This window comes from Calonectris borealis, chromosome 5 (genome assembly GCF_964195595.1).
Source record: "Calonectris borealis chromosome 5, bCalBor7.hap1.2, whole genome shotgun sequence".
NCBI classification, from domain to species: Eukaryota; Metazoa; Chordata; class Aves; order Procellariiformes; family Procellariidae; genus Calonectris; species Calonectris borealis.
This window is the reverse complement of record NC_134316.1, coordinates 23,401,137-23,427,926: the sequence shown is the minus strand read 5'-3', so window position 1 is coordinate 23,427,926 and position 26,790 is coordinate 23,401,137. Positions and strand designations below refer to the sequence as shown.

The following is a 26,790-nucleotide window of genomic DNA, read 5'->3' as shown; positions in this document are numbered from 1 at the left end:
CAGCAATACAGAAAAGGAATGGGAATCTTGGGTTTTTTTATAGTTAGAAGTAATGTATAACAGGCAGAAACCAAGGGAGCGTGCCAGACAAAATGTCTGGCAGTGACAGACAGTTCACATCGGGAAAGTAGAAGCTCTACATTTCAGGACTTTAAATATAGCTCGCGGTGGGTCCATGATGCATGCAAAGGGTAACTGAAGCCTCCAGTCACGTAATTGCATTAAAACTTGAAGGATAACTTCCCAAACTACCAGCCTGCCAACTCAAACTAGAATCTGAGGCAAAGATCAGTCAAATGCTTCTCTTACTGTATAGAGCAACAGTGCTTTAAAACTAGACTGGGAAAAGATCACAGAAAAGAGGCAACACGCCAATTTGTTTAGCAGAACATTTGCATCTCTAAAATCTGGGATTTTTTTTCAAGTCAGTATTGCACAAATAGCAGAAAAAATAAGCAAAACACTAATTTAAGGGTTTGATTTCCCAAGGGCTAGACTAATTTCGAATTGCTTTACAGATCAGGTTTTTCTTTCTTCAACAAAATTCTGTTGGTAATAACAGTAGGCAACAAGAAATCTAAATGCAGTAAGGGGGGAGAAGTTGGTAGCATCCCCTTAGGAGAGGGCGGGTGCACGGTCCTTACCACTCTCCTCAAGGCCTCCACGAGGCAGAACTCCAAAGCAGATCCCAGACTTCCACACCTGACCATTACATGTGTCAGACTTTTTCTGCTTCAGGATGGTGAATCTGCAATAGTCGCAACAACTGCACAACGTAATGCTACAATAAGTGACGTTCCAATCCATAGTATGGGGAGGGAACTGGGTTTAAAAACTGGTTTCTTCATTCAAACCTGAAAAAGTGAATCAAACAAGGAACATGTTTTTCAGAAGAAAGCTCCCACTGAGCACCCTGGTTTGCACGTCTGATATTGATGCTTTCATATGTCAAAATTGTGCACAGACAAGCCAGCCAGGTGTATTCCATTTACCAAACCCTCCAAAAGCTACTGTACTTTAGTTGCTGTTGTGATGATTATCAAGGTGTGGTTTTTAAGTTATCTCACTGACGTAAAAAGCATAATGTTCTACAATTAATCACCCCTGAACCAACTATGTCACTGCAGCCCGACATCACTGAAGACAGCCGTCAAGAGGCGAACACAGATCGCAAAGCCCTGTCTGTACCTATCCTCCTTCTAAACTGAGACTGATGACAAAAGAAACAGGGAAGCGAGTAAGCGATCGTAAGTTTACTGGAATATTGTGCTGGATGCTAAACACTTCTAGTAAACACACATCCTGGCTTGTATGAAATGCCGTCCTGTTCTGCCAGGTACTAACATTCCAGCATTGCCTGCATGCCTTGCAACAAATTACTGCTTTACCAGCGTTCACTGTACAACTCAAAAACTGATCCTGCCTCCATTAGTAAAAGGAGAGCCAGCATAATTCTTCCTGTGCCTCAGGACCGGTTTCAATTGCACAAATTAAATCAGGGCTTTATCTTCTGAATTACAACTAAGTTCATGCTAGAAGTTAGGTGAAAAATCTTCACTGAAAATGGTGGGTATAATTAGTTGCCATCAATCATCAATCAGTATCAGTTAAACTCATTTTGGACTAAGAAAGCCGGAGGAAGGGAAAAAAAAAAACAACAAACCAAACCAAACAACCAAGAAAGAAAGAAAGAAGTCAAGCTCTCAAACAAGAGCCACATTCAAGACAAGGGAGAAACTGGATTCTGCAGACAGAGATGCTTCACTGGAGGCTGTATGCCTACAGAGAGGACGGGCATTCATCTAGCTGAGCTGTGAGTACGCACAGAATGGGAGAACAGATTCAGAGCGAGGGAAAAACACGGAATCCAACTGTGAAAGCATGAGGAAGACAAGGACCACTGAGGAAGTGAGGCGGCCCTGAAAGAAAGCAAAGAAGTTTTCCTGTGCTGAATGTTGGCTGGAAAGGGAGATTAGGAACACTGAGCGAGAAAGCCATCTTCTGTTCAAGCCTTCTCTGTATTTCCATATAACTAACAACTATGTATATAAATAACTTTTATATAGCTGTACTTCCATGTAACATCTTTTATAACTTCTAAGCTGTATCAGCAGAACCCTTCCAAGGAAAAGAGTTTAAAAAGGGATTTTCATGATAAGGGAGGTCCTGTTTGATGGTTATATACAAAGGCAACCTTAAAGTGTGAGGCTGTCTCCCAGTTTAAGGAAGTCCTGCTTGATTATTTAAAGCCAGACAAAAAACAATACCCTGGAAGAGGTATCACAGGGAACAAGCCTGCCCTGGCAGAAAATCGCTTGGATGATCCAACTGGTCTTTCCTCATTTCCAGTGTCTGGAGAGTCAATTGGGATTATGCAACTTAGTGTGATGCCAGGACACTGCAGCCCTTCAGGGCAACCCACAAATATCACGTTTGTTGTCACTCTCTATTTTAGACACTCTAAATATAGGCCCATTAGACTTGACGGTGCTGTTCCTTTAGCACGACTACTCCTGTTTCACGAGAATGAAAAGCAACTCTAGAAAAAAACCACGGTTGAGCAAAGATTGAATTTAAAGGGACCCAGTATTTTATATACTGTTACAAAAAACTATATATGAAGTAGAAACAAAGATCTTGACAAGTCAAATTCATACACAGTACAAAATAGTATGTTTGCAACACTATTGCCTAATACATTTGTGTTTAATTGTATTTGTCCAATTGTCAAAACATGAAATAAGAATGCGTGGTATACTAGCATGATGTAGAACAGAGGGTATGAGAAAATCCTTCTTTTTTGTTGTTTGGTTTTGGGTTTATCAGGGGTTTTGTTTGTTTGTTTTGTTTTTACTAACACACACTAGTAAGTGGTGTTAGTAAAAATAAAACATATTTCAGGGGAGAAAAAAAGAGCCTGTTTTGTAGTATGTCTGTCAGCAGGTCCACACCTAGAGAGTGGGGTTAGTAAGGTGACAGTAGAGGTAATATTCGTTCCTGAGTGTTGCTTACTCATCTCTGGAAGTTCACGGGGAACAGAACACGAGAGGTGGCTTTCCTCTGGTGCAAAGGGGTAGAGCCCTTTGCTGAAAACGAAGTTCTCTGCTTTCTAACTACCAACACTTTGGCATCATCTGGTTTGGCGAGCAGCAGCTGCTCGTCTTTATGGTACTGCCCCTTTGACAGTTAGCTGTGCCTGTGAGACAGCAGGCAACCTTCTGCGTTCCAGAAGAGGAATCCAAGATACGTTGCTATCTATCGACATGAGATCATGTAAGTGCTGCAGGGGTGCGCGGTGAGAGGCAGACCCCTGTGGCATATGGAGGCAGCAAATCACTCGTTCTGTTACACTCGGTATTTTGCTGAGGAAGCTACAAGAGGAGGCGTTGCAAGTCCGAGTATCAACAGCAGGAAGAAGGACCAGTTGCACCTCACGCTTAACAGCATCAAATAGTTAATACCAACATTATTGTATGGCTTCCATGAGATGCTCATTTTTTAATCTGACACAAATTCCCAGTTACAAAGCATTCAGGGTGTTGACAAATATGCAGTATTATACATTGAAATTCATATGAATCGGGTCCCACAGACTGTGGCACAGTCCCTGGTGTCACAGCGCTTGGAATGGCTCAAACAAAGTCATCGCACCAATGCATTTGCGAGGCCATCAACCAGCAGATCATAAACCAGAACGATTAAGAATAAAAAAAAGACATTGACAATGGCGAATCTCTCAACGGTTGGGGCACTATTGTCAAAGCGAACTGTCGAAGCTGGAATAGCAGGGAGCACCGCACATCGGGTACACCTAGAGAGCCGCGCAGACACCCTGGGGAGAAGGCTACCCCTAGACCAAACTGTTTGCTGAGAAAGCTTCTGTGATGGCAGCTCCTCGTATGCCAAGCACTGTAGGCATATGTACTTGCACATGGTACAAAGAATCTAGAACTAAACAAACTGCTATTTATAGGTGCATGAAAAAATCTCTAGTTTTCACACAGAAATAAGAATGGGATTTGATCTTTCAAGATTCCATGTTTTGAGGATATAGAATAATTTAGCTGGCTACACCAAATGAATACTCTTAAAAAAAAAAAAGAAAGAAAAACTTACTGTGAGACATTTCACTATTCTTTCCTTCTCAGCAACTAACTCTTCAGTTTCAAACAGCAGACATTTGTTTTATCATTAAATTGTGTAAAGTTTAACTGCATTAGGTGACCAGCCATTCTATGTATCTAGAAGTATGCTCTACTTACCTACACTTTCAAATTATGCATGCGGAAACTAAGAGAGTAAAATGAAAGAGGTAAGACAAGTGAAGTCATGAACATACTCGGCTCTCAACTGGGCTTGGGTAATGCAATTATCTTGCCCCCCAAATTTTTAGACAAGAATTTCAGTCATGTTACATTTCTGGGTGCTGTCAGTCATTGTGTAACCCAAAGGTAATTTTCTTTAAAGGAAGGCATCAGGTCTGGTTTATGCATGACCTGTTTTGTGTTATCCATGTGCTCTAGTAGAGCAACAGTGTAAAAAAACCCCAACAAAACACAAAGCCAAAGACCACCAAAAAAACCCCAACCCCCACACTCCCTCCCCACCCAAGCCCCCAGAAGTGTAAGACAGGGTTACTCTTGCCTTGAAGACTCCGGAGCCTAGTCAGGAAAACAAAGCAGAAAGGACTTTATGAAGACTTTACTCGCTTCATCGAAAAATCAATATAAAGCACTGCAGACACGGAGATGGATGCTGGGCACTCAGATAATATCGGCAAGGCCTTTTTTCATTAAAAGGTTCAGAATCTGAATATCCTCCTCTGTGCAATCCCTCTTCGGTAACGCGACCAGCGGTGCCGCGTGTCTGACAGCACGGCTGCTGACCGAGCCTGCTCTGGCAATGGAAGTGATGCAGCCAGGTCACCCCACCTCCCCACCCAAACTCACGCAGCCATGAGCGACCATGGTTATTCTGCTCCTCAGCCCATGATACGTCTCAGTTGCACAGCGTTATGATATGTGGAAATACCAGTTCACGGCAACATTAATGCAGTATTACAGCTCTCTTGCCAGCTCTGGGGAAGCTGCGTCCAGCTAATCTTTGGCAAAGACTGCCTTATCCAGTGGACAAGTTTGGGAAACAGGATGCAGACAAGTAGATTTTAAAATACCTGAGGTATTTACTTCCCTCTTTCATAAAGGCACAGACCCACAAATGGACTGGGACTCTCTGGTTCCGTTACCAAGCCTGGCAGTGACACTGCGGCAGAGCTGTAAATTTGACACCAGCATAATTCACACAGACACAAACAAAAGCATGTTACAAACTACCGAAAATTAGCAGAATTGGAAGAATTTCAGGTTTTTTTCAAGACAAACTTCCTGAAAAGAAGGGATTATCACTTGAAAGTTAGTGGCTGTTTCAGTGCTGCTGAAGAACTTAACGCAGCTGTTTGGAGCTGCAGCTCCCAAAGGTCTGTGGCCACCCTCAACCAGTCTTAGCTCCAAGCATATTCATATCAATAGCCTGGATTGAACACAGGGAGAATTTGCCATATTTTCTAGGAAAAAAGTGAATGCTGGTGCCAAACTCTGAGCACACATGTAGTGTAGAAAACTACAGCTGCCTCCGTTCAGAGAGACTGGACAATTAAATTGCAGAGATCAGAGACGAGTTATTTAGGAGGGAAAAGCCCAGTCTATTCTACTTCAGTTTTATCCCCTTCAGTGACATTTGAGATTCTGGCAGTGAATACCCCAAAAAAATCCATGCCCCTATCAGCGGAGATCTTATTCCTCATACTGAACTCATGTACCTTATAATTCAGAATGAGATTTAGCAACATGCACCTGATGTTTCCACCATATATAATTTTTATATATGGGATACAATTTTTAGCCAGGTAAATATTTGAACTCTGGTGAACTGGAAACAACATAGCAAGGATCAGAGAGAAAGGAGCATTTCTGGTGGCAAGTTTCTGTCCTCAGGAGCAGCTAGCAATTAAACAGCAACTAATCGTTAAACTTCATAGGCCAAATTCTTCCCTACAGCTGTTCCATTGAAACCACTTCATTAGAAAATAAACTGGCCTTGTGCTGTGGAGCTTGACCAGCTCAAGTTTCAGCTATGCAGCTAGTAATACTTTTTCTTGTCAAAAATGCTTAGTAGTGCTTTTTCCATGCGTTTCCATCACCCACACAACCAACAAAACCACCACGCAGTTCTGCAAAATGGTACCTTCTGTTCACAAAAGGCCCCTGGTTCAGACAGCAAGAGAACAAAATTACTATATCGTATACCCACCCCCATTTTCAAAAGTAAATTAAAGATAATTCTTCCATTTCATTTCACAGCTGGCAAACCCGAGAGCCCACAGAGAGAATTAGCTTCTATAAATATTCATGTCTATAAATACCAACTAAAACTTGGCCTAAAAGAGCGTAATGAAACAAGAAACACAGCTCAGCAAAAAGACATCCTTTCTCTCCAGCTTACCAGGCAGGTCTGCTGCCCTCGGACCAGGAGCTCTGCTTTGAATCTCAGCTCTGGCGCACACTGCCTGCTCTGTGCGTATCAGGATAGTTTTGTGCTATTAGAGCACCTCCCTAGGACCCTGAAGCATTCCGGTCAGGTCTGTCCTCTGTTCCAAGCCGAAGGAATTGCGCCGAGACATTTAGTTCAGTTACCTTAATAAAGCAAGATGAATCACATCTCATTTAACTCCGGACACCCAGTTAGACATCTGAGATAGTCACCTGATGCTCTGTTTATAGTCAGTAGAAGGAACACAACACCTCCAGAGGATCCTTCGTCTGATCTATTTTCGAACAAGGTGAATCCCCGTCCAGAAAGACTATGGCAACTAACACAAGCTTGCATGTCTTCTTCACACCTCAATTAAGGCAACTGAATCAGAGCCAAAAATAATGTTGTACCAATACTCTATTTCCCCTTTCACTGCTATGCTGCGTTAGGGTAGATCCCCCTCTCTTCCAGGGAGTCTAACTAATTCCCCAAACTCTACAGACACACTCCTGACCACGCAGGGCTTCTGTGCAGGTATTTATTGTCATTGCTAAACAACCTACGCACACACACATTTTCGGGTTACTTTCCCATGCTGCTTTTTGGCTCCCTCCTCCATTACTTCTAGGGCTGCTATTTGTTTCTTTCAGGACTCTTTCCTAGGAGTTTCACTTAGTTCTGTCTTCCCAGAGGGAAATGTCTGCAACAAAGCTTAAAAACCACATTTAATATTCAAAATAAATGACTTCTTACAATAAAACATGTCAGTAGGATCGCAATCTGTCTATCCCACCTTCCCTGTCAGTATCAAACCCAACAACAGCCTCTGCAAAGAGCAAACGAGGCACTTCAGCAGTGATTTGTTACTCAGAGACTTATTTCTCATTTCACATGAATGCCCCTGAGCGATACGAGATGAAATCACCAAGTGCTGATTTGAAGTAGTGGCACAACTAATCAAGACATTTCTATAGCATGACCTCTTCCAAAAAATAAAAATATAAACTTCAAGAAAGCCTTACACATATTTCTAGACATGTCACTGCAGTGGACTGATAAACCTTAATATATCACTGCTGAGAAAATATTGTCAACATTTTAGGAAATACTTACTGTCAGAAAAGTACCTATTGAAGGATTTTCAGGATGGGTGAGTGCAAAAGCTCTTTAATTTTATGGCTCCGTTTCACAAACTGTATTTCTATAGAACTGAAGTTTAAGAAACTATACACTTCAGTAACCTACCTCCTTTAAGAGTATCTTCTATTAATAAAGCACTAATTGTTTCTACAGTTATCTAAGGGACACATGCATTGATGTCTTCTCTTAACTTTTTTAACATTACGCTATGAAGTTTGTATTTTCCCCTCATATTTTTTCTGTAAATATATACTGAGGATTATGTTATATTTAAAAAATTGGTAACAAGTTGGTCAAGATGCTGTATTCTAAGTTTACATTAGCAAGCAGTGTAAAACCTTACCAATAGGAGCAGAGCTGTAGGGTGAAATACCTGCCATTAAGGGTATAGCTTTCATACTACTTTTTTGCGGCTCTTACTTCCAATTATCTCCAATCTGATCCTGTAAACTGAATTTGCATTAGCACTTAGAGTAATTAAATGAGCTCCTGGAGTTCTTCTCACTCAGTTTTATCCCAAAGAAAATCAGTTTACATGCTCTCAGATGCAAACTGAAATGCAGTAACTGCAGATGATCAGGACATTCATTTCAAAAGTGCATTCCTGCTCTATCTAATGCACTAATGTATTTGCATTCATAGTTTTCCAGAAAAGAAGGGAATCCTGGAACTCTGATGCTTCTCCGCTGGTATCTCCACAGGACTGCATTTTCTCAGGTTTTTCAATCTCAATCTCTGAAATTTTACATCCTTAAGTTTTGAAAGAAATAGGACCTTCCACACTATTCACCTTATTTGCACATTTAAAAGACAGTGAAAATTGATCACAGAAGTCAATAGGGGACTTCCCTACCTGGGAAGCAAACCCATACAGACACCTTCAGATGGATTTCTGGCCCTGTTTAAGGTCCTGGCAAAACTTTCACCATCTACAAGGAGCAAAGATTTAACCCCTGATATTTCCAGATGTATGAGCTGAGCTGTAATGCTTCCAGTTGTGTTTCCTAGGACTCAAATTCATCTGGTCTCAACTACAGCCATAGTCCTGAAGACAACGCATGCTCATACCCGACGCATACAAAGACAGGCATTCCTTCCTTGAGGTTAACCACTTGTGAAGTTATTACATCCATTAGCAGAATTCGCAATCCTTTAAGAAACCACCCAGCACGGTTAGACTCCCAAGAAAATGTATTAAGAAACCAGAGGACAAAAAAAATCTGGTTTTGCCACTGAGTACTTTATAGATTTTTCTTTTTTTTTTTTTTGTAATGCAACTAACAATTCAGACAAATTACCCAAGGATTGCCTTCTGAAGGCTCTCCTTTCCTAGCTGACTGCAGAGTGAGCTTAAGTGATTAGCTTAGATACGTCCAACTTTTAAACGGCCTAGATTACATTAGAAGATTGCCACCACCACATGAATCCTTATAGTTCTATAGCTTCTTTCCTGATTTTTTTTTTTAGCTTTCCAACTTTCAAAGAGAAATCTAACATTGCTGGAAAGCTTCTGAGGCTAAAACCTTTACTTTCAGCCTGCCTTTAAGATTAGAGCTTTTTGACAATCCAAAATTCACTTATTCTGTTAGTTTATTGGCAAAGACCATGACAGGTGCTTTGCACAAAGCCTCCCTGCAATATTTGGGTTAAAAGCTGCATGAAGAAAGGGTACTACCAGGAACAAAGTGTCAGAGCAGGAGAACCCACCAGCCATGATCTTGTCGTGGATGCCACCTTGGCAACTGCCTCACTGACTGGAAAAGTCACCACTCCTACAACAGGGGCAACAGAAGCCTTGCGGAGCAGAACATCTTGAGAGATTTGTAACACACATTGATACCATTTCTCATCTTCATTTGCTGATGCCAGACTTGAGATAGCTGAAAATTAAGAACTCTATAAACATGATGTATTTAGCCCACTCACAATATGGTTTTAACCCCCACACAGTCTGGGTTTCTCAACCAGGGAACTGTACCAGCTGCCAGCTCTTCACAAGATAGCTGGCAAGGTAGCACAAACGGGGACTCGAGATGGGGAGCTGGCCACTACTGCGATGTAGCTGTTGCTTTTTTACCTTGCATCCCTCAGACTGTTATCTAAACCAACCACACAGCAGAGTATTAATTATGCCACTGGTGAATGAGGGATCCAAGGAACTCGTGTAAAGGAGAGATCTGCAGTTAAAGACCAAAAGTATGCTGTTAAGTCCTTAACGATAATTAAGGACATGAATCATGAGAGAGTACAGCTAGTCAGAACTGAGATACAGTGCAACATGTGACCTTTTCTCTTATTGGAAAGTTTAATGGTCATGCTCTTGATGGCATTCATATTTTAAAAATAATTTAAAAGCTACAACTACAAAAGAGCAGCGATCACTAAAGTTGCCAGCTGTACTCCTGTATCTAAGGAAAACGATATGTTAGATCTGCTTGGGAATTATTGCTACTTGCTTTGTACTTGAGATCTCCATGGGAATATCATGAAAATCCTTTAATATTATACACAAAAAGTCAAAGATTTACCTGACTAAAGCATGATATAACAGATGAAATGTAATTCATAGCAAATACTGCTTTATGTTATAATCAATCAAATCTGAAAATTCTTACAGAAGAGAGAACTTAGCCATTTGGAAACAAAATATTTAGGAAAGTTATATGCGTTGCATAATTCCATGTAGTAATACAGCTCACTGGCAATGGGGGAAACTGCTCTTCAAGCTTCTTTGTGATAAGACAAACTTCGTTTACTAACATAAACCTGTTTATCTGGAAAATATTAAGGTAAAGTCCAGAGCTCACTTGTCTGTGCAACACAAGGTATGTCTCAGTCATCTCCGCAGAGAAAAGAAAAGGAGCAGAGTCACGTGCCACAACTAGTGAACACAAGCATTTCGCAATTAACCTGTAGTTTGAAATTTACTTGCCCAAACCAGTAAGTTTACAAAATGCACATTTCACAGAAGACGAGAATGACTCATAGCTGATTCACAAGTAAAGAAACACCAACGTTTGCCAAATTTTCGCCTTGACAATACTAAAAAAGCCCTCAAACCAATACTGTGAAGTTATTCTAAGGATAATGCCTAGCGAAAGGCGCAACTAAGTATAGGAAGACGTGAGCTGTAAAGCATCGCCTGATCCAGTCAAGCAGTCATGCATTTTTTTTAACTTGTTTCTCTCTGAAAAACTTAAGTCTCAGAAAGGATGAAACCACGGGAAGAAATCAGAAAAGTTGAGTCTGATTACAGCCAATTAGTCAACAAAACAATTAACAAAAATCAACAGAGAAAACTGGAGCTGCAGTACAGAAAGGGTATTTAACACATGAACTAGGCAAATGTGCAGGGAAAGGGCTGCCTGGTCGTACATCAGCACAAAAATCCACTTTGCATGGAAATATGTAATTTGAGCTTTTTTAACCTAGAATTTACATAGTGTATTCAAACGGGACGACAGAAAGATGAGTGGCGATTCTTCTTTGCCTTGTAATATCTTAACCACAGAAAAACATTTCAAAAGCAGCACAATTCAGTAGACTCAAGAAAGGAAAAATCCAAAACATGAGTAATTGCATAGAGCAGCTGAGGGGTAGGTGGATACAAGCAGCTTCCACACGCTGCTGTTACTGACTCATTAACCCTTCTGCAGACGCAGAGCAGTAAACTGCTAGCACTTACGCAGAAACACAGCGTGCATTATTACCGATAATAGAGGAGAGCCCTCATTTGGGAGAAGATGGCCGGGGGGTTGCTAGGCTGCCTGTCATAAACAGCCATGAAGGGGGTGTAAGGACCGAGGGGGACAGGTCGAAACACGCTCCAGGCGGTCACGGCCCAGGGAAAGGGGCTGGAGCATGGAAGGGAAACTTCAGCTCCATCCGCGCTCGCAGCTGAGGACGTCCCCTCCTCCGCGCCGCACCGCGGGGCAGGCAGCAGCGACGCACCGAGGGGAAGGCAGCGGCCCCGGCTCCGCCCGCAGGGCCACCTGCCTTCGGTTCAGGTTTCCTCGGCTGCGGCTTCCAAACGTCCTCCACCTTCCTCTGCGCTGGCGCTGCCCGCAAACCCCGAGCCGCCGTACCCCTTCCTCCCTCAGGAAGGGCGAGCACGGGGGCGCGCACCCTCCTCCCCCGCGGGGGCCGGCCGGGCGGCCCCGGGCACGCAGCTCTCTCCGGCCCGCGCTCGCTGCCGGCTCCGCGGCCGCTCCCCTGAGCCCCCCGCGGACCGACCTACCTGCCGGCGGCGGGCGAGGCGCTCCGGGGGCCGACGCTGCCGCCGCCCGCGCTGGCGGACAGCGCGCTGAGCGGGGCCGGCGGCGCGGCCCCCGTCCCGTCCCGCCCCCCCGGCAGCGGCAGCGCGGGGCCGCCGCCATTGGGCGCTCCCCGGCGGCGCGGGGGGCCGCGGCGCCGCATTGGCCGGGGCGCCCCGCCCCGCCCCGCCCGCGGCCGGTGGCGGCCCGCGGGGACGGGCTGGTCCCCGCGCGAGCGGGAGGCGGCGGGGGCTGCGGCGGGGGCGGGGGGCCGGCGGCTCGGCCTGCGGCAGGGTGGCGGCTGAAGGGCTGGAACAGGCGTTTGTTTCCTTCTTCCCCGAATTAAGCCATTTAAGTATTTTCCTGACCCGTTGTCACATACGATTCAAAGTCAACGCATCTTCCTGCCTCCTCTTGGAGTAATGCGAAAATAAATATAAATGTGTAGATAAAAAATACAATACAAAAAATCATTCTGCTGGGGATGATTCAACTGGTATTCTTAAAGTCTTAAATATGACTGTTTGTGACGGATGATTTTGTGTACCCACTTAACACAAATTAATACATGTCTCAATGCTTTTGTTAGACCCTGATGAATTTCACAGATCAGCAAGTGTCCCCATATTATGTATTAGCCAGGACTCAAAGTTAACTGCAATGTCTATGAACCAAATTGTTTTTAAGCTGTTACGTTGTAGTAGTTACGTTGTAGACCTAATAATATAAATCTAAAATACTAATCTTATTTCTGCCGTATCACGAAGTACAGCCTCACCAGAGCGTTTGTTCATGCATGCTCCTCAGCCCATGGGTTGATATTGATATGACACAAAGAGCAGCAAGAGAAAATAAATGCGTTGTGCCAGAAGATTGTTTGCTTGGCTTCCTTACCTTGTACACATGTGGATGCACGTGAATGGTCTTTGCTTCAGCCGACACAGGCAAGCCTGAAAGATCATACTTCAGGAGAGATTTGTGTAATTGTATGTCTCAATTACGGCAAAATTAGTTTAAAACCAATAGCTGTGGGACAAAGGTGCTGTTTCCAGCATGGTAGGCCACCACCTTCATTTCCCATTCATAGACTGGGCATTTTCCCAAAGGAAAGAAATTGCTCAGGTGTCCAGGCACCTTTGTTTTGCCATGTAACTGCAAGCCAAAGTAATCAGTAGCTGCAGAGCATGTTCTGCCTGCGATTCCAGCAAGTTAAGAGTTTGTTGAATAGCAGTGCTAGGAGTGTGACGGAGGAATTTGGGAGCATCAAGTGCTTAATGAAGCACCAGGAGAGTTAAAGACTTATCAAACATGTTCATTTAAGTAACTTGAAAACTTCCTTTTCTGTAGCTGCAAGAAACTCTTTATGGTTTGGCATTTAGAAATCCAGAGGAGACAATGGAAATGAATATTTTATTTGTTGTGTTTAGATAAGGAATAGCATTTTAAATTGACACAGTCTTATCTTTTGTTCTAGCACCTTTGACAGTACCAGAGAGAGGACTAATGAGACACTAGATTTGAAATGTTAAAAAAGGGGATTTATTTTTAGTTTACTTTTCTATTCATTTTCAGTATTTACCACAGAGTTTTTCAGTTTTCAGCCAAAGGATTATTTGCAAACTGTTTAAATATAAGAGCTGTGTTTTAAGATGCTGAACTAGTATCACCAGAAACATTTAAACGTACTTCCTACCAATCTATCTTTTGCAGCTGAACTACAAATGACAAATGTAGTGAATAGAAAACTTTCGGGGGCTTGTAAATTCAAATGTAATAATTAGGCCCCAAACCAAATCAGTAACAGAAAGAAATTTTACATGTGCAAAAAAATCTAAATATTTTTTGTACCTCTATGGAGCTTTTCACTGAATATGCAGGATACCAGAGTAGGCAAACATAGTTAATATACAGCATTCGCTAACATGTTTGTTAGTTGGGAGATAATACATTAATGAAGAAACCCTTCTTAATGAAGAAACCTTCTTTCTTGCTCTGTTTTGAGAAAGTCCTACCTACTTGCACCCTTTGCCTTCCACAGAGTAAAAGATCAGACTCCTAGTAGGAAACTCGGTAAGGCTGTTTGTTTAGCAAATGGGCAGAAAAAGCCAACACAGCTGCGCGCAGTGAGATCACCACACTTATCTCACTGGGTCTGAATTCTCTTACTATAGTCACCTCCCTTCTGTGCAATGTTTCCCAGATTTCAGCAATCAAGTCAGACTCAAAATTATTTGTAAAAGATATGAAATCTTTTAGTTATCCAATTACAGATGAACATTTAACATTACACTCTGGATTCCACAATAAAATGTATACGTATTTTGGTGTGGCTATTCTTCTTAATGGACTGTCCAGTCAGTCATATAATCAATGTGATGAGAACCAGAGATGAAACTAAATACAACCTGCCAAGAATTAACTCAAGTCCTCTTGATCTCACAGCATCAGTAACGAAGGTAATCAGCTACTGGAAAACTCACCAAACGTAGATTTTCAGGCCTCTAGCCTTTGAATTCAAAGCTGGATGATTCTCCAAGAAGTATCATTTTTATAATCCAAAGTTAGAACATGCCACATATTTCTTTGGTAGTTTAACATCAGTGATAATAATGACTTTAAAGTCTATGAAGTGTATTTTTTCCCCCTCCCTCCCCCATATCCATTTTTAATACTAATAATGCAAGCAAGCTTTTCCTTTAAAATTGTTGTTGAATAGATCTGGGGAAACTTTCCAAATGAAAAAATCTTATTTAGAAGCATCTAAAATGTCATTAATTAACAGAATTTCAGTTTATAGCAAAGTCCAGAGCCTACCAAACTTTAAAGTAAGATTGGACAGAAACAAATTATGTAAAATATTGTAAAATACAGATTTCAAGTTATTTGGATAGCTCAAATATTTCACCAGATGGTCTCAGTGAAAAAGTGATTTTAAAAGAAATCTTCATCACCTGTTGCTAAACATTTTCACTTGCTTTAGTGGGAAACAATTTGTACTCTAAGAAAATCTGGATTTAACTTTTCAAAAGTAGCCACTGTCCTGGAAGCTGTGCCCAACTAGTTCACATTTTATCTGCACATAATAGTCCAGAAGATGTTGCAAGACAGACTAGTACGACAGCAGGTTGATGGATATACATATTAAAAAGGCTTTAACAGTCCAGGGAAGGTAATTCTTTACTGGGTCTTTCCAGAAGCTACAGTGATTTTTAATTTTGGACTTTTGCTCTACAAGTATGAGAGAAATAAGAGTACTGAATAATTTCATTTTGAGAAGTAAGTTTCTGAAGCTCCTGCAACCAAACACTCCTTTCTCTCTCAATACATATATGCACGTGTGTGTATATATGTGCACACACGCATCCTCCCATAATGTGACAATGATTGAAAGTGTGGAAGTTACTTCTTTCCTAATCTTTGAGACCTAAAATACTTTTTAACAAGTCCGAGTCACCATTTAATATCAGATGCCCCCTTGTGGCTGCAAGTACACAGCCCAGGTACAAATTTTTTTTGCAGCAAAAGCAATTAATTAGAAGCAATAAAAAGATAAAAATTTAAGTATGAATCTTGTACAGAAATGGAGCCACATTCATAAATAACAGATGGAACTGGAACATCTAATTTTACAGTCTAGTTTATGCTTGTGTTTAGGAGGAAGGATAAGTATGAAGAAAAACAAGCATAGAAAAAAAAATAAGGAAGGAAATACAGAAAATGCCTGATGGCAGAATTGGAGAAATATAATTTAAGTGTTTTGCGACACAAAAATTAATATTCTTCCAAGTTATTTTCAGAAATCTGGAATTGCAACCCGTGTTATGTGGAAAGCCCAAAAAGTTGGGTAACAAAGAAACAAAAATGTGAGCAACCTATCCCTTCAATGGAGGTCCATCTGAAATGCTGCTGCACTTAGAAAAGCTTACCAGAATAAGCGGCAGTGGCACCGGTACCTTTCGGGGTAAAAACATTCTGTCTGAGACTCACTACAGAATTCAGTTACTGTGCTGTGGAAGTTAAATCACATTTACCTCTGGCAACCTGAAATGCAACTACAATGGTGCTCCATCTCCCCTTATTTTTCTTCCTGAAAATGAAAATTAAGACTAAATGTTAAAGTATTCATTACGTGGATAGATGGTACACTGCCCCCCCTCAGCTTAGCTTTGAAAGAAGTCATTTACAGTCTTCTGATTTTTTTTTTGCAACAAGTAGACTAGAGTGACTTTTTTCTTCAATAATTCTTTCTAAAAGTAGGAATTAAAGTCAGGATTCAGAAATGCCATTAAGCTCGTGATCATTTAGAGATGAGCAAGAATGTTTTGGCATTATACCAGATAACACATACTAATGAAACAGGTGTTGCAGGTTTACAAACTATACTTTCTATTAAAATTTTAATTTTAAATGAAGTGTTTTAGTCTTATACTGAGGAGAATAAAGCAACATAAAAACCAAACAAAACCAACCAAGCCAGGAAACCAAAACAAATATACTAGTTTTTGATGAATGTTATTCAGTGTCTCTTTCTTTAAAAAAACAACAGACAAAAAGCAAAAACAAAAACCACCAACCCCCTTCCCCCCAACCCACAATCATTTATATACCTGGTACTCTATTCCCACCACAGAAAACAACTCCCTATTGACTACAGGCTACAAGTAAAATAAGGTATCTACACTTCTGACCTCAAGAATCGCACCTCAAGCCATGGGCTCTTTTGGAAGGTGAGGGATGACCTCGCTAAGCTTCAGCTACATCAGTCAGCCTCAAGCTGGTTTTAGGACCAGCAGTTCCATTTCCTAGCATTGGCAGCAGCAGACAACGTGGGAAGCCTCTAACTACTTCAGAAAAGTATGTAACTTGGGCTGATGCCCAGGACAGTTCACCTATTGATGCCTTCCATAGCCATTTTCATTGCTCCCTCACTCTCCTTATTTTCCTTCTCGCTAATTGTTTTCTTCTAAATTAATAACCACATCGGAAAGCAAACCAACATAATATGAGGGAGGACTCAGAGTCTCAACAGGTGAAGCCTGAAGGGATGACTGGGTCGAAAAAGGCCTGAAAAGCAAGCAAACTTGTCAGCTTGGAGTAGTCACTCCCCCAGTATCTGTTTCTAGTCACTGTATTATCCCTGTATTAGTATTGAAAATGCAATAGTAATCCTAAAGTTACTGGTCACTATTCTCGAATCACACAGCCTTCTGTGTCTGCCACACACAGCACAGATGCTGTATACACTGAAGAAAGGGTCACACATGTACACACACACAGAGGGTAAGTTTCTAGCACAGCTGAAGATACAATGCATAATTTTCCATTCCCCTTTCTATGCCCCCTCTAAATTAACAGATTTATTTTTTTGAAGAGGAATAAAAGTGAATGAAGTTGTAAGTACCCTTACAGGAAGTGATGCCTTTAGCGGTGGCATATATCAGTGCACACGATTAACAATTGACATCCTCTGTCATCATAACCACTGTGAACAATGAGGGTAACCACACAGGTGGTGTCTTTATTTCACAAGATTAAAGATACAGTACAAAATGAATCTGTACATCTTTCTATTAACAGAATTTGTTTACACATTATATTACATTTGACCAGCCTTTATACTGATTTTAAATACAAAATAAATTTACAAAACTCCTACAAGACCCTTTAAAGAACTGCAGCTGATAAAAACAAAGGGTTCCCCCCAATAGTCCCTATTTGCCATATGCATTTGCAGTAGTTCAAATCAAACTAAATCCTTTTAGTTTAGTATTCTCCAAAACAAAAATAGAATTTCAGTTCATTGTTGCCTATCTAAAAAGGAAGCAACTTGCAAAGGTGAGTGTGATCCCCTTTTATAGGCCAAAACTAGCACACAATAGGTGGAAACTAGATAATGCATAGTCTTAAAAGTCCTTTCACAATCCATGTTTTAATGTTCTTCTCCAAAAAGAAGAACATTTAATAGGTGTTTGGTTCCCCCCCCCCCCACTTTAATAAGAGCAACTGACTTATGGAAGATGACTAAAAAGTGAATAAAACTGTCTCATAAGAGTCTCATTGGGATGTTTGTATCAAAGGCCTTATTTCTATTACATTGTCCCATGATGGACAATATAAAGCCAGGAAAATTATTTCAACAGACAGCTCTGGGGAAAGTTTCACCAGAGCAATGAACTAGAATCCTGTTTTCTCAACAGTTCAGCATTTCTTGCAACCAGCAAGTGTGTTTGATTAATAATTTGAGATGCAGAACGATGTTTTCCCCCATATCTTTCCACAGTTTTCCTACATATAAAACTCCCCACCGACAACAGTTACTCCTCCATAGTTCCATTCTCCGTGCAGGGAGAGGAGAGCATGTGTCCAGGAAGGTCAAATAGGCAGGCTCTGGCCTACGTTACTACAGACAAAGAATACAATTTTTCCATTCAAAGCATGCTGAACATATCCAGAAAGGCTTCTCCTAAATAAAGTTTCCCTTCTGAAATGCTCCTGCATATAAACTGTAAGACAACCTGTATGCTACCAAAAGGGAATAGTACTTCACTTCAGTAAACTGAGCAACCCAGCTCCTTTAGGAAAAAAGCTGCTTGATAAACTGAGTGCACAACAGGAAACATATTGCTAGTAGGAGTTAAATATACTTCCCTCAAAATGCAAGTTTCAGAACAGAGTAGCAAGGGATTGTCACAAAAACTTAAGTCATGTTGTAGACAACTGATTTAGAAAACTTACTAATTTCTTTAATCCCTGAGTTAACTCGCCATTACTTATGGTAAGTACCTTTTTATGACTACCACTTCATTCAAATGAATGTCATCTGAAAAAGTTAGTGGTAGTAATTTGGTGGAAGGGAAAAGAGCAGGAGAGAGACTTCTTTATTGCTTCTTCAAAAAGCAGTTCTTTAAAGTGAAATAACTTGCTGATCTTCAATCGTTTTCTTCTGCTGATTTCTTGGATGTAAAAATGCATCAGGTTCAGTGAAAGTCAGCTGTAAGACTGTCACATAGCAGCAATGATGAGAGATTCTCATGCAAATAGGATAGAACTTTTAGAATTTAGTTCTAATTGATCAAACAACCAAAACATTTTAATAATGCAGTAACAAAATTGTTAAACATCCTAAGAGACCAATACCAATGAACCAATGGTATTTAACTGAAAAACATTTTCCATATAATCTTTAATTTATTCATGCCAAGCTAAAAAGAGCTATTAAGTGACAGAGGCGAAAATACTTCAGAGGGAGTGTTCAGAAGTCACAGATATCTTAGAAATGCAGCTGGGGAGTGCTGTACATTTTAGACACTACTTTTAAGTTCAATACTGTTCCATCTGCTAATGATGATTAAGACTGACATTCCTCTATCACATGCTGCAACCCTCCAAACGAAAATGAAAGATTTGTCTTCACATAACCAGCATAAGCGTTTTGAAGTACTGAGAAGTTCTACCTGTATTTTAATACTAGTCATCCATGACATTTCAGTTTACGGAAGAGTGGATTGCTTATCTTCTTTCCCAAACTACAGCTCTATTGTGCAATGGTCTCCTTAAAAATGTACGAAGTATGAAACCATACCAAAATCTCAATTCTAAATAAAGCATATTGATATTGATATGTTGCTGCCAATCCACTGGATAAATATTTGCATGAAAGGAAGCCCTTAACCCTTTAAACACAACAGAAAGCAGCTAAAGCCTCCTCATTTGTATTTCATTCAGCTTTAAGACAGTATATTCAGAGGGTTTAATGCTAGTACAGAAACAAGTATTTAACTGCCATTGGTAAATAAGAACAGAAACTTCTGCATTTCTTGCCTCTAAGCTACCCCCCCCTCTGCTTCCCATCCCCAACCCCTGAAATTATAGTTCAATGAAAATCATACTAAGTGAAGATTCCTCTTGCAGTCTAAAAACATCAGTCCACAGGTCGTATTCTTTACGCTTGTTAAAAGACGTTTGCACTGACCTGGTGGTATCAAGAAACCATAAACCGTTAGTCTTCTGTCTCTTTGGATTTTCTTGTTACAAGGGATCCTCGAGATGGCACCGCCAGAGATGTTATTTTGACTTTGTCATGTATGCCAGGTACAAGAGAGGTTGGCAACAGCCAGAGCACTGCTGTAATCTAACGCATGATTTTTATCGATGAGCCAAACTTTGGAGTAGCATCACTGGCATAAACCCGTGCCCTTTTATAGAGAGTATGCATCTTTGGGGCCCTTTTTTGTAGATGCGTTAAACAGATGCATGCATAAGATACCACATATGTTTCCTTCTTGCAGTGCAGATCACTTACAGGATTGTTGAAAATTAAATACAGAACTTCCACCTCTAAAAACGGGGGGGGAAAAAAAAAGTAAGCTAACTCACTGAGATTTCTGGCTCTGTCCTTTCTTCAGTGTCCACAATAATACTGGTGCTTTCTGCAATCTAGACTTAGCGTTTTTGTAAGAGCAAGTTTAAATAATTTAGGGACACTATCAATTTGTTTTTATGTCATCAAGTATTGCAAAGTACACAGCCTCAAAAAAATTTTAGAAGGATGCGAGATCTGGGCACTGTGTGGATAGTTTTCAACTGATGAGCTTTACAGACCCATTCTGTCCCAATGTGCCTTCTGGGCTACATACTGTCTGCTGAGAACTGTCTAGTCTAAGGGAATGAAGGAAAATACTCAAAAAAAAAAAAAGCACAAATGGAGAGTGGCATGTTTGCTGGGTTAGTTTTACAGAGTTTATAAATAATCCATGTTAAACCATCCAAGACAGCATAAAAGACCAAAGTGTAAAAAATACTAAGAAATAACGAAATAAGGATTGTAGAAATACTTGGGATGCAGATCAGAATACAGCTCTAGTCTTTTTAGAGTTTGAATATAGTTCAGCTTCTTGGACTTAAATTGGCCATAAAATTATTATTGTTACTACTTTTATATAGGGCAACTGCTATCAAGCAGGCAAAAACCTTCCAATGCTAGCCTTCTGCTCTCTCTAGATGAAAAGGACTTTGAATAAAGAGGAACTAGATACAGCAGGCAACATTTTTGTAGCACTCTTGTGTTTCCACGAAAAAAGCCATAGTGTTATTCCATTGGCACTGAAATAACATTCGAATCAGTTTCAAAAGAATTTTCTTATCCCTGAAAGAAGGCATCATTCTAAGCAGCTTTCAGACTTTTTTTTTTTTTAAACTTCTTTGCGCCTCTTTTGGGGGAGGGACAGTTGATCCAAAGTCCTAAATCACAATGAAAATTGTTCCTTTTGGAAAAATCCAGTTCTTTCACTGAGGCTCTTGTTATTGTGGTGGTTGATGCTCTGGTGGTGGTTCTTGTTGAGGCACAGCTGGCCGCAGTCCTGCTGGTCTGGGAATTGCCTGATGTTGCCTTTGTCTGTAAGCTATAATTGTTCCCAGAAGCAAGGCGATGATGGTCATAAGGTAAAGGTCCCACTCAGGCCCCAGCAGCTGGTCCATATCAATATGTGAGAATACCTCCCTTATCTAAGAAACAAGAAGTCCACATCATCATGTCAAAGAGCAAGAATAAGAAGTTACTTTGATTTTAAATTTGACTTGTAACATTTTTCATGTGCAAGTACCAGTTTTAAAACTCCAGTAGCTCTTTTTCTCTCTGAAAAAATAGTATCACATCAGTGACGTTCTTAATTTCCAGGAACTAAATGCCAGTAAGACTAAGGGCCATGCTACATAGGATGAGCTATTCTATTTTCTGTTCTAGAAATGAAGGTTCTTGATACGTAGCTTTGTGGCTTTCACACACAGAGCATTAAAGTGCACAATTTAAATCACAATGCGGTATGTAACCATACTAGTTGTCTTAAAGAAAGAGAAGCAAGTACCACATACACAGAGGCAGTGAGCTGATCAGTCCAGTCAAACTGGAAGCCACCAGCAGACTACCATGAATGAAAGAACATTAAGCCCCAGGATACTTATGTGGTACAATGCTGAGATTTGTGCAGAGAAGTTAAAGTGACTTACTGTTAGTTTTGATTGAATTGCCTTTTTATCGGACTTCCATTTGCATAAGCATTAGCCAACATATACTTTATGCTTCGCTACTGTATCTGATGGTACTACAGAGACATTGTCAATTTAAGTCTGCATCAGCAGACTTAAAACTTGGAATACCCGTGTTCCGCATACTAGCTTCTGCGAGTGCTACATGGGTATTTGCTCAATTATTTAGAGTATTTTAACTGCCCACTGCTGAAAGTCCCCAGTCTCACGACTATTAAAGTTTGTCAAACTTAGCTGGATTGCCTGAACTTGCGTTTGCTCAAAGTGGTAATAACTTCCGTACCATTTGAATTTATTAAGTAATCCAAAATGCAGTAAGATGTCAGAATACTAAGAAACATTTCAGACACTATACAGAAGGAATTCACCTAAATTTCAGGCAAATATTTTTTCAGTGCCATCACTCAGCAGAAACTCTGCACAATAGCTAAACTATCTAATACAAATAATTTTTTTTTCCCATAGAAGTCAAACACAACTCAAGTGTGATTGTTACAGCTGAATATAAAATAGCATGAGAATTAGGGCTACAGAAAATTACTACTTTTTTCCTGAACTGTGATTATGTCATTGTACTCATCTGCTTAACTTTGATAGCAGATGGTCATAGATAAGAGCAGTCAAACAAGTTAGGGAAATTCTCTTCAAGGGAAGAACAGCACAGAAGAGCACTGGCTGTGCACATTTCAGTTTCACACAATTGCACAAATAAGAAATAGGAATCACAGCTTCAGTAACTTTCTTAATACGCAAAACACAAAACACATTTATCCTAAGTTTTCTGAAGACTCAAATAAGACTTCTACTTAGGTAAGATTACAACTGAAGCTTCTTTTAAAAATGGAAGACACATTTGTTGGTTTTCCTTTTAATTCCGCATTACTTACATTGATTTCTCGTACATACTGCAAGGAATAAATCACTCCAAGCTTGCAAAGTGCTAGAAAGACTGGAACCTGAGCATCTGGACTTGCTTCAGCTGCCATGTCATAGAATCGTTTGGCAAGATGAATATCCTAAAGTTAAGAAAATACAAAGCTCAATTTTGAAGAACTTGAAAAATTAACCATAAAATGTAGAGCTTTTTCTATAAGCTATTGTATATTGTCATTTGAATACAAGGTTTTTGGTCAAGTTAAACTAAAACCAGTCAGCAAAAATTCCCCTTTTTTTCTGCGGGATGTTCACCGCAGAAGAGACAAGTGAAGAGAAGCTTTGATCTGAGGATGAAGCTATCATAACTGACGCTAGAATTGAAGCTCACAGAGAGATTACTATTAACATATTCAACCAATGCACTGTAAACTAAGGCATATATTTAGGTAACTCTAGTATGCTGTAACGTCTCCAACACCACACCAAACATGAAAGACTAAGAAAACACAAGTCACGGAGGAGTACACAGCAGCAACTCCTTGCAGTTATACTACAGTATGCCTGCTGCATAGTGCAGCTTCTAACCATTTCCACACATACGCCCAAATCAGATTCTACTTCTTATTAAAAAATGGACATAACTTGCATTAGGGAGGTCAGTCTAGCAAAAGCATAAGCACAAAGAGCCAGCAACTTTAGGAAGAGCTTAAATTAGTGTTCTCTTCTGTGGCAGTTGGAACAAGAAGGCAACTGCAGCAAGATGAACAGAGGATACGTGTACCTGGATAGTTTAACTTTCCATGTTTGTTTGAGGTTTTTTTGGCTCCGCTTCAGATACATACTGTGCAATATTAGGATACTTGGATACAAACTGCCTATGTTCACGCAGTGCTGTGAAGGACAGGCCTGTGTAAGACTTACCTCTGGAAGTGTTCCAAGTTGGACACTTAAAATAAGGAAAATCTCCAGGACTTCATGCCACATGTTCATTTTATAATTTTATCCTGGTTGTGAAATACCATAAAGACTTTCTGCTTATTGATATAGCAAAGCCTAGTTCCGTAACACATGTGGAAATAACAGTATGAAAATCAACACATTATGTGAATGAGATGTACTAGCTCACATTTTAGTATTTTAATTCAATAGAACAACTCTGAATACTCCTTGAGCCTGGAAAGTCTGTCTTTTGTATAACTATTTAAAAGAGTTTCCTTATTTCCTTTGTACTGTGCTAGTATCAGTGTAGAAGCAGATCCTAAATCATGGCTTATTTTCATTTCTAATTAGCAAGCACTTCATTCTGCTTATATATTCTTCACTCGCACTTGACAGACAAGTGAGAACTGTAGGAGTCTGAGCTTTAACACACAAATAGCACTGAAATACCGTGCCAAAGTTTAAGAGAAGACCATGAGAAAATTAATTCGAGAAAATTAAATCATTCTTATTTTGAGCAGTATATGGAAACAGTCTTCATTCTGACATGCAGGCTCAGGAATTGGACAACATTAAATCTATGAAAAGTGTATAACAGTGTATACATGTGAGACTTCTGAAGGGGCTTAATATTTGGCATTGACCTGGCATGAGTCTGAAAACCACCTATGTACAGGAACTATAGCATAGAATCCTTTATGTAAGAAAGACTATTTATTCAATAAGTAAAGAGAGAATAAGGCAAAAGCTGTTTGGGGGAAAAAAACCCAGTAAGGAATACCATATTTATTCAGGATTATCCAGAATGAACAGTGACCTGAACTGAAGTTGTGCAGGCCACCTTATTGGATCATTCTCCCTAGCTTTGGAGTGCTTGCAATCTTAATGACGTGGACATAGGTGGGGAGAGAGTAAGAGTACACATCCCTTTCTTCAACAGACTAGATCCCCGATTTGTTAGATACTATAGTGCTGAAGTCTTTATACATCCCTTCCACAGGCCTCTAGTGGAAGATGACTTCAGTGGTAGACATCACCTGCTACATCAGGAAGCATGATTTTAACCGTCAGTCATTTTCAGAGGTGCCCAAAATTCAGCAGTTTCCATTCTGGGAAAGGAAAGCCAAATATTCTTTTGCTTCATTCAAAAGTCAGTCTTAGCCTTTTTCAGAATATCCTAGCCCAGAGTCATTTTAGTCTTATCTAGTCAGTCCTAAACCTCCATCCTCTCATCTTACACTTGTAAAGTTTTAGGACACAGCAAGCAAAGACGTTACATATCCAGAATTCCTAAGACTGGTTTTATACACGGAATTTCCTTGCTTAGACATCCTCAGCGCTCCTTTCCCCTATCTATATTAACTATCTCCACTTCCCTTGCAGTTCAACTCTTCCTTCCATAGTGGATCTGTATGAGAGGAAAGTATTACTCATCTGCGTAAAGCAAGGCTGCATATGCTCATCATGAGCCTCTGTGTACTCATTTCAGCTATCTATGTGTACCCATCTCTGCTTCAGGTTGGAGAATACTCTGTGCAAATGATAGCATTAGGACTGATTTTTCTCAAATTCTTCGCAGTTATGCTGAATGTGATGTAATAACATTTTCAAAGTTTTTATTACTTGCTCTAAATTGCCTTGTTTTCAAGGCAGAAACAAAAAAAAAATTAAGAAGTCCGTGTCTGAAAGGATTTTTTTTTTTAAAAAAAAAAAAAACAAACAGAAAACCTCCCAACTTTAGCACTATTGCTTTTAGCTGCAGGCTCATTTTCAGAAGTTGACTAGTTTTGAGGACTCAGTTAAAAAGAGAAAACAGTCCTAAAATAAAATTTTAAGACAAACTTTAGAAATAATGCTGTTTGTGTACTGCATTGTCACTTGTACAGCTAGGTCAGTAAGCAGTTTTCAAATGTTGATTGCTTGCTGCTGCCAAAGTAACAATATTGACCTAAGATTTGCCCATCACTGTTCTGACCTTTTGCCAAGAATTTAGGGGAAAAGAAGCAAGAATTGGTCTTTTAATAGATCAACAGAATAATTAAAAGGTGCATACCTAGACAAAAACTAAATGTTGAAGCTCACTGAAAATAAGGAAAATTATACCATTTCTTACAGTTTCAGGTAAACCAGAAGATATTACTAAATTCATACATTAATTGCATGAATTAATCATACATTAAGGTAAGGTAGGCTGCTCAAAATTAGCATGCAATTACTAATTACATTATTTTGACACATACAAGAACATGTTCTGGATTCCATAAGTTTTAGTTAACTCATGGACAGCAATACACCATATGCTTCCAAAAAGAACCAGATATACTGCCTTCTTTTAGGCAATGTAGTTTGTAAAGCAAATTGTGGCCTAGTCTAATTTGAAAAACCATAGCTAATCATCACATTGTTGTTGGTGCTTATGGTTTGTTACTTGAAAATGAACAGAACTTGTTTTCAAAATGTCATGATCTAGAAAACAAATTAACCAGTGTTTCAGAGGATGAGAACAATCTTGTGCTAAAATACTCTGAACCTGGAATTGATTTGTATTCATTTCATTACACTTCAAAGTCTTGAAAGCATTACTCGAGCATATGGCACTCTTTTTGCCAATCTTAATTTTGGACAAATAGTTTTTTCCCATCTATGCCTCGTTTCTTCACTGTGAAATGGATATACTTCTCCATTTGATATTGGAGAATGTATTGGAAGACATGCTAATTCTTACTAAGTGGTTATATAGTGCCCAAAACCCAGGAGTGGTTATGGACGTAATCGAATATTAGTAAATGCACTGTAATGTAATGAAGCAGACTATCAGCCTACAGCTTACTCACCTGTTTGATGCCCAATCCCTTCTCGTGCATGTAGCCCAAATTAAACATTGCTTGGGCACTGTGCTGTTGCTCTGATGCCAGTCGATAGTGAATAAATGCAGTTTCATAATCAACATCAGTACCAAACCCATAAAAATGGTAATCTCCAAGTTTAATTCTTGCAACAGTATATC

General features: G+C 40.0%; 2 protein-coding genes across 9 annotated transcripts in view; both read right to left on the bottom strand.

Annotated features, from left to right (window-relative positions):
- The window catches only part of STON2 (stonin 2), an 81,096-nt gene extending 69,085 nt beyond the window's left edge, over positions 1 to 12,011 (bottom strand). The window contains exon 1 of one of the 3 annotated variants that reach the window (XM_075151400.1): positions 11,909 to 12,011. The gene's annotated coding sequence lies outside the window, so the exon portion shown is untranslated. Of the gene's footprint in view, positions 1 to 6,501; positions 7,182 to 11,908 lie in introns of those variants that run through there. The other 2 variants (XM_075151399.1, XM_075151401.1) reach the window with 2 other exon arrangements.
- Positions 12,012 to 17,392: 5,381 nt separating this feature from the next.
- SEL1L (SEL1L adaptor subunit of SYVN1 ubiquitin ligase) overlaps positions 17,393 to 26,790 on the bottom strand; it is a 36,339-nt gene continuing 26,941 nt past the window's right edge. For 2 of the 6 annotated variants that reach the window (XM_075151359.1, XM_075151358.1), the window contains exons 19-21: positions 26,618 to 26,790; positions 22,856 to 22,984; positions 17,393 to 21,428 (exon numbers count right to left, since the gene is read on the bottom strand). In XM_075151359.1, the coding sequence (XP_075007460.1) occupies positions 21,225 to 21,428; positions 22,856 to 22,984; positions 26,618 to 26,790 (506 nt within the window). In that variant the 3' untranslated portion in view covers positions 17,393 to 21,224. Of the gene's footprint in view, positions 21,429 to 22,855; positions 22,985 to 23,625; positions 23,736 to 26,617 lie in introns of all 6 variants that reach the window. The other 4 variants (XR_012673838.1, XR_012673840.1, XR_012673837.1 and 1 more) reach the window with 3 other exon arrangements.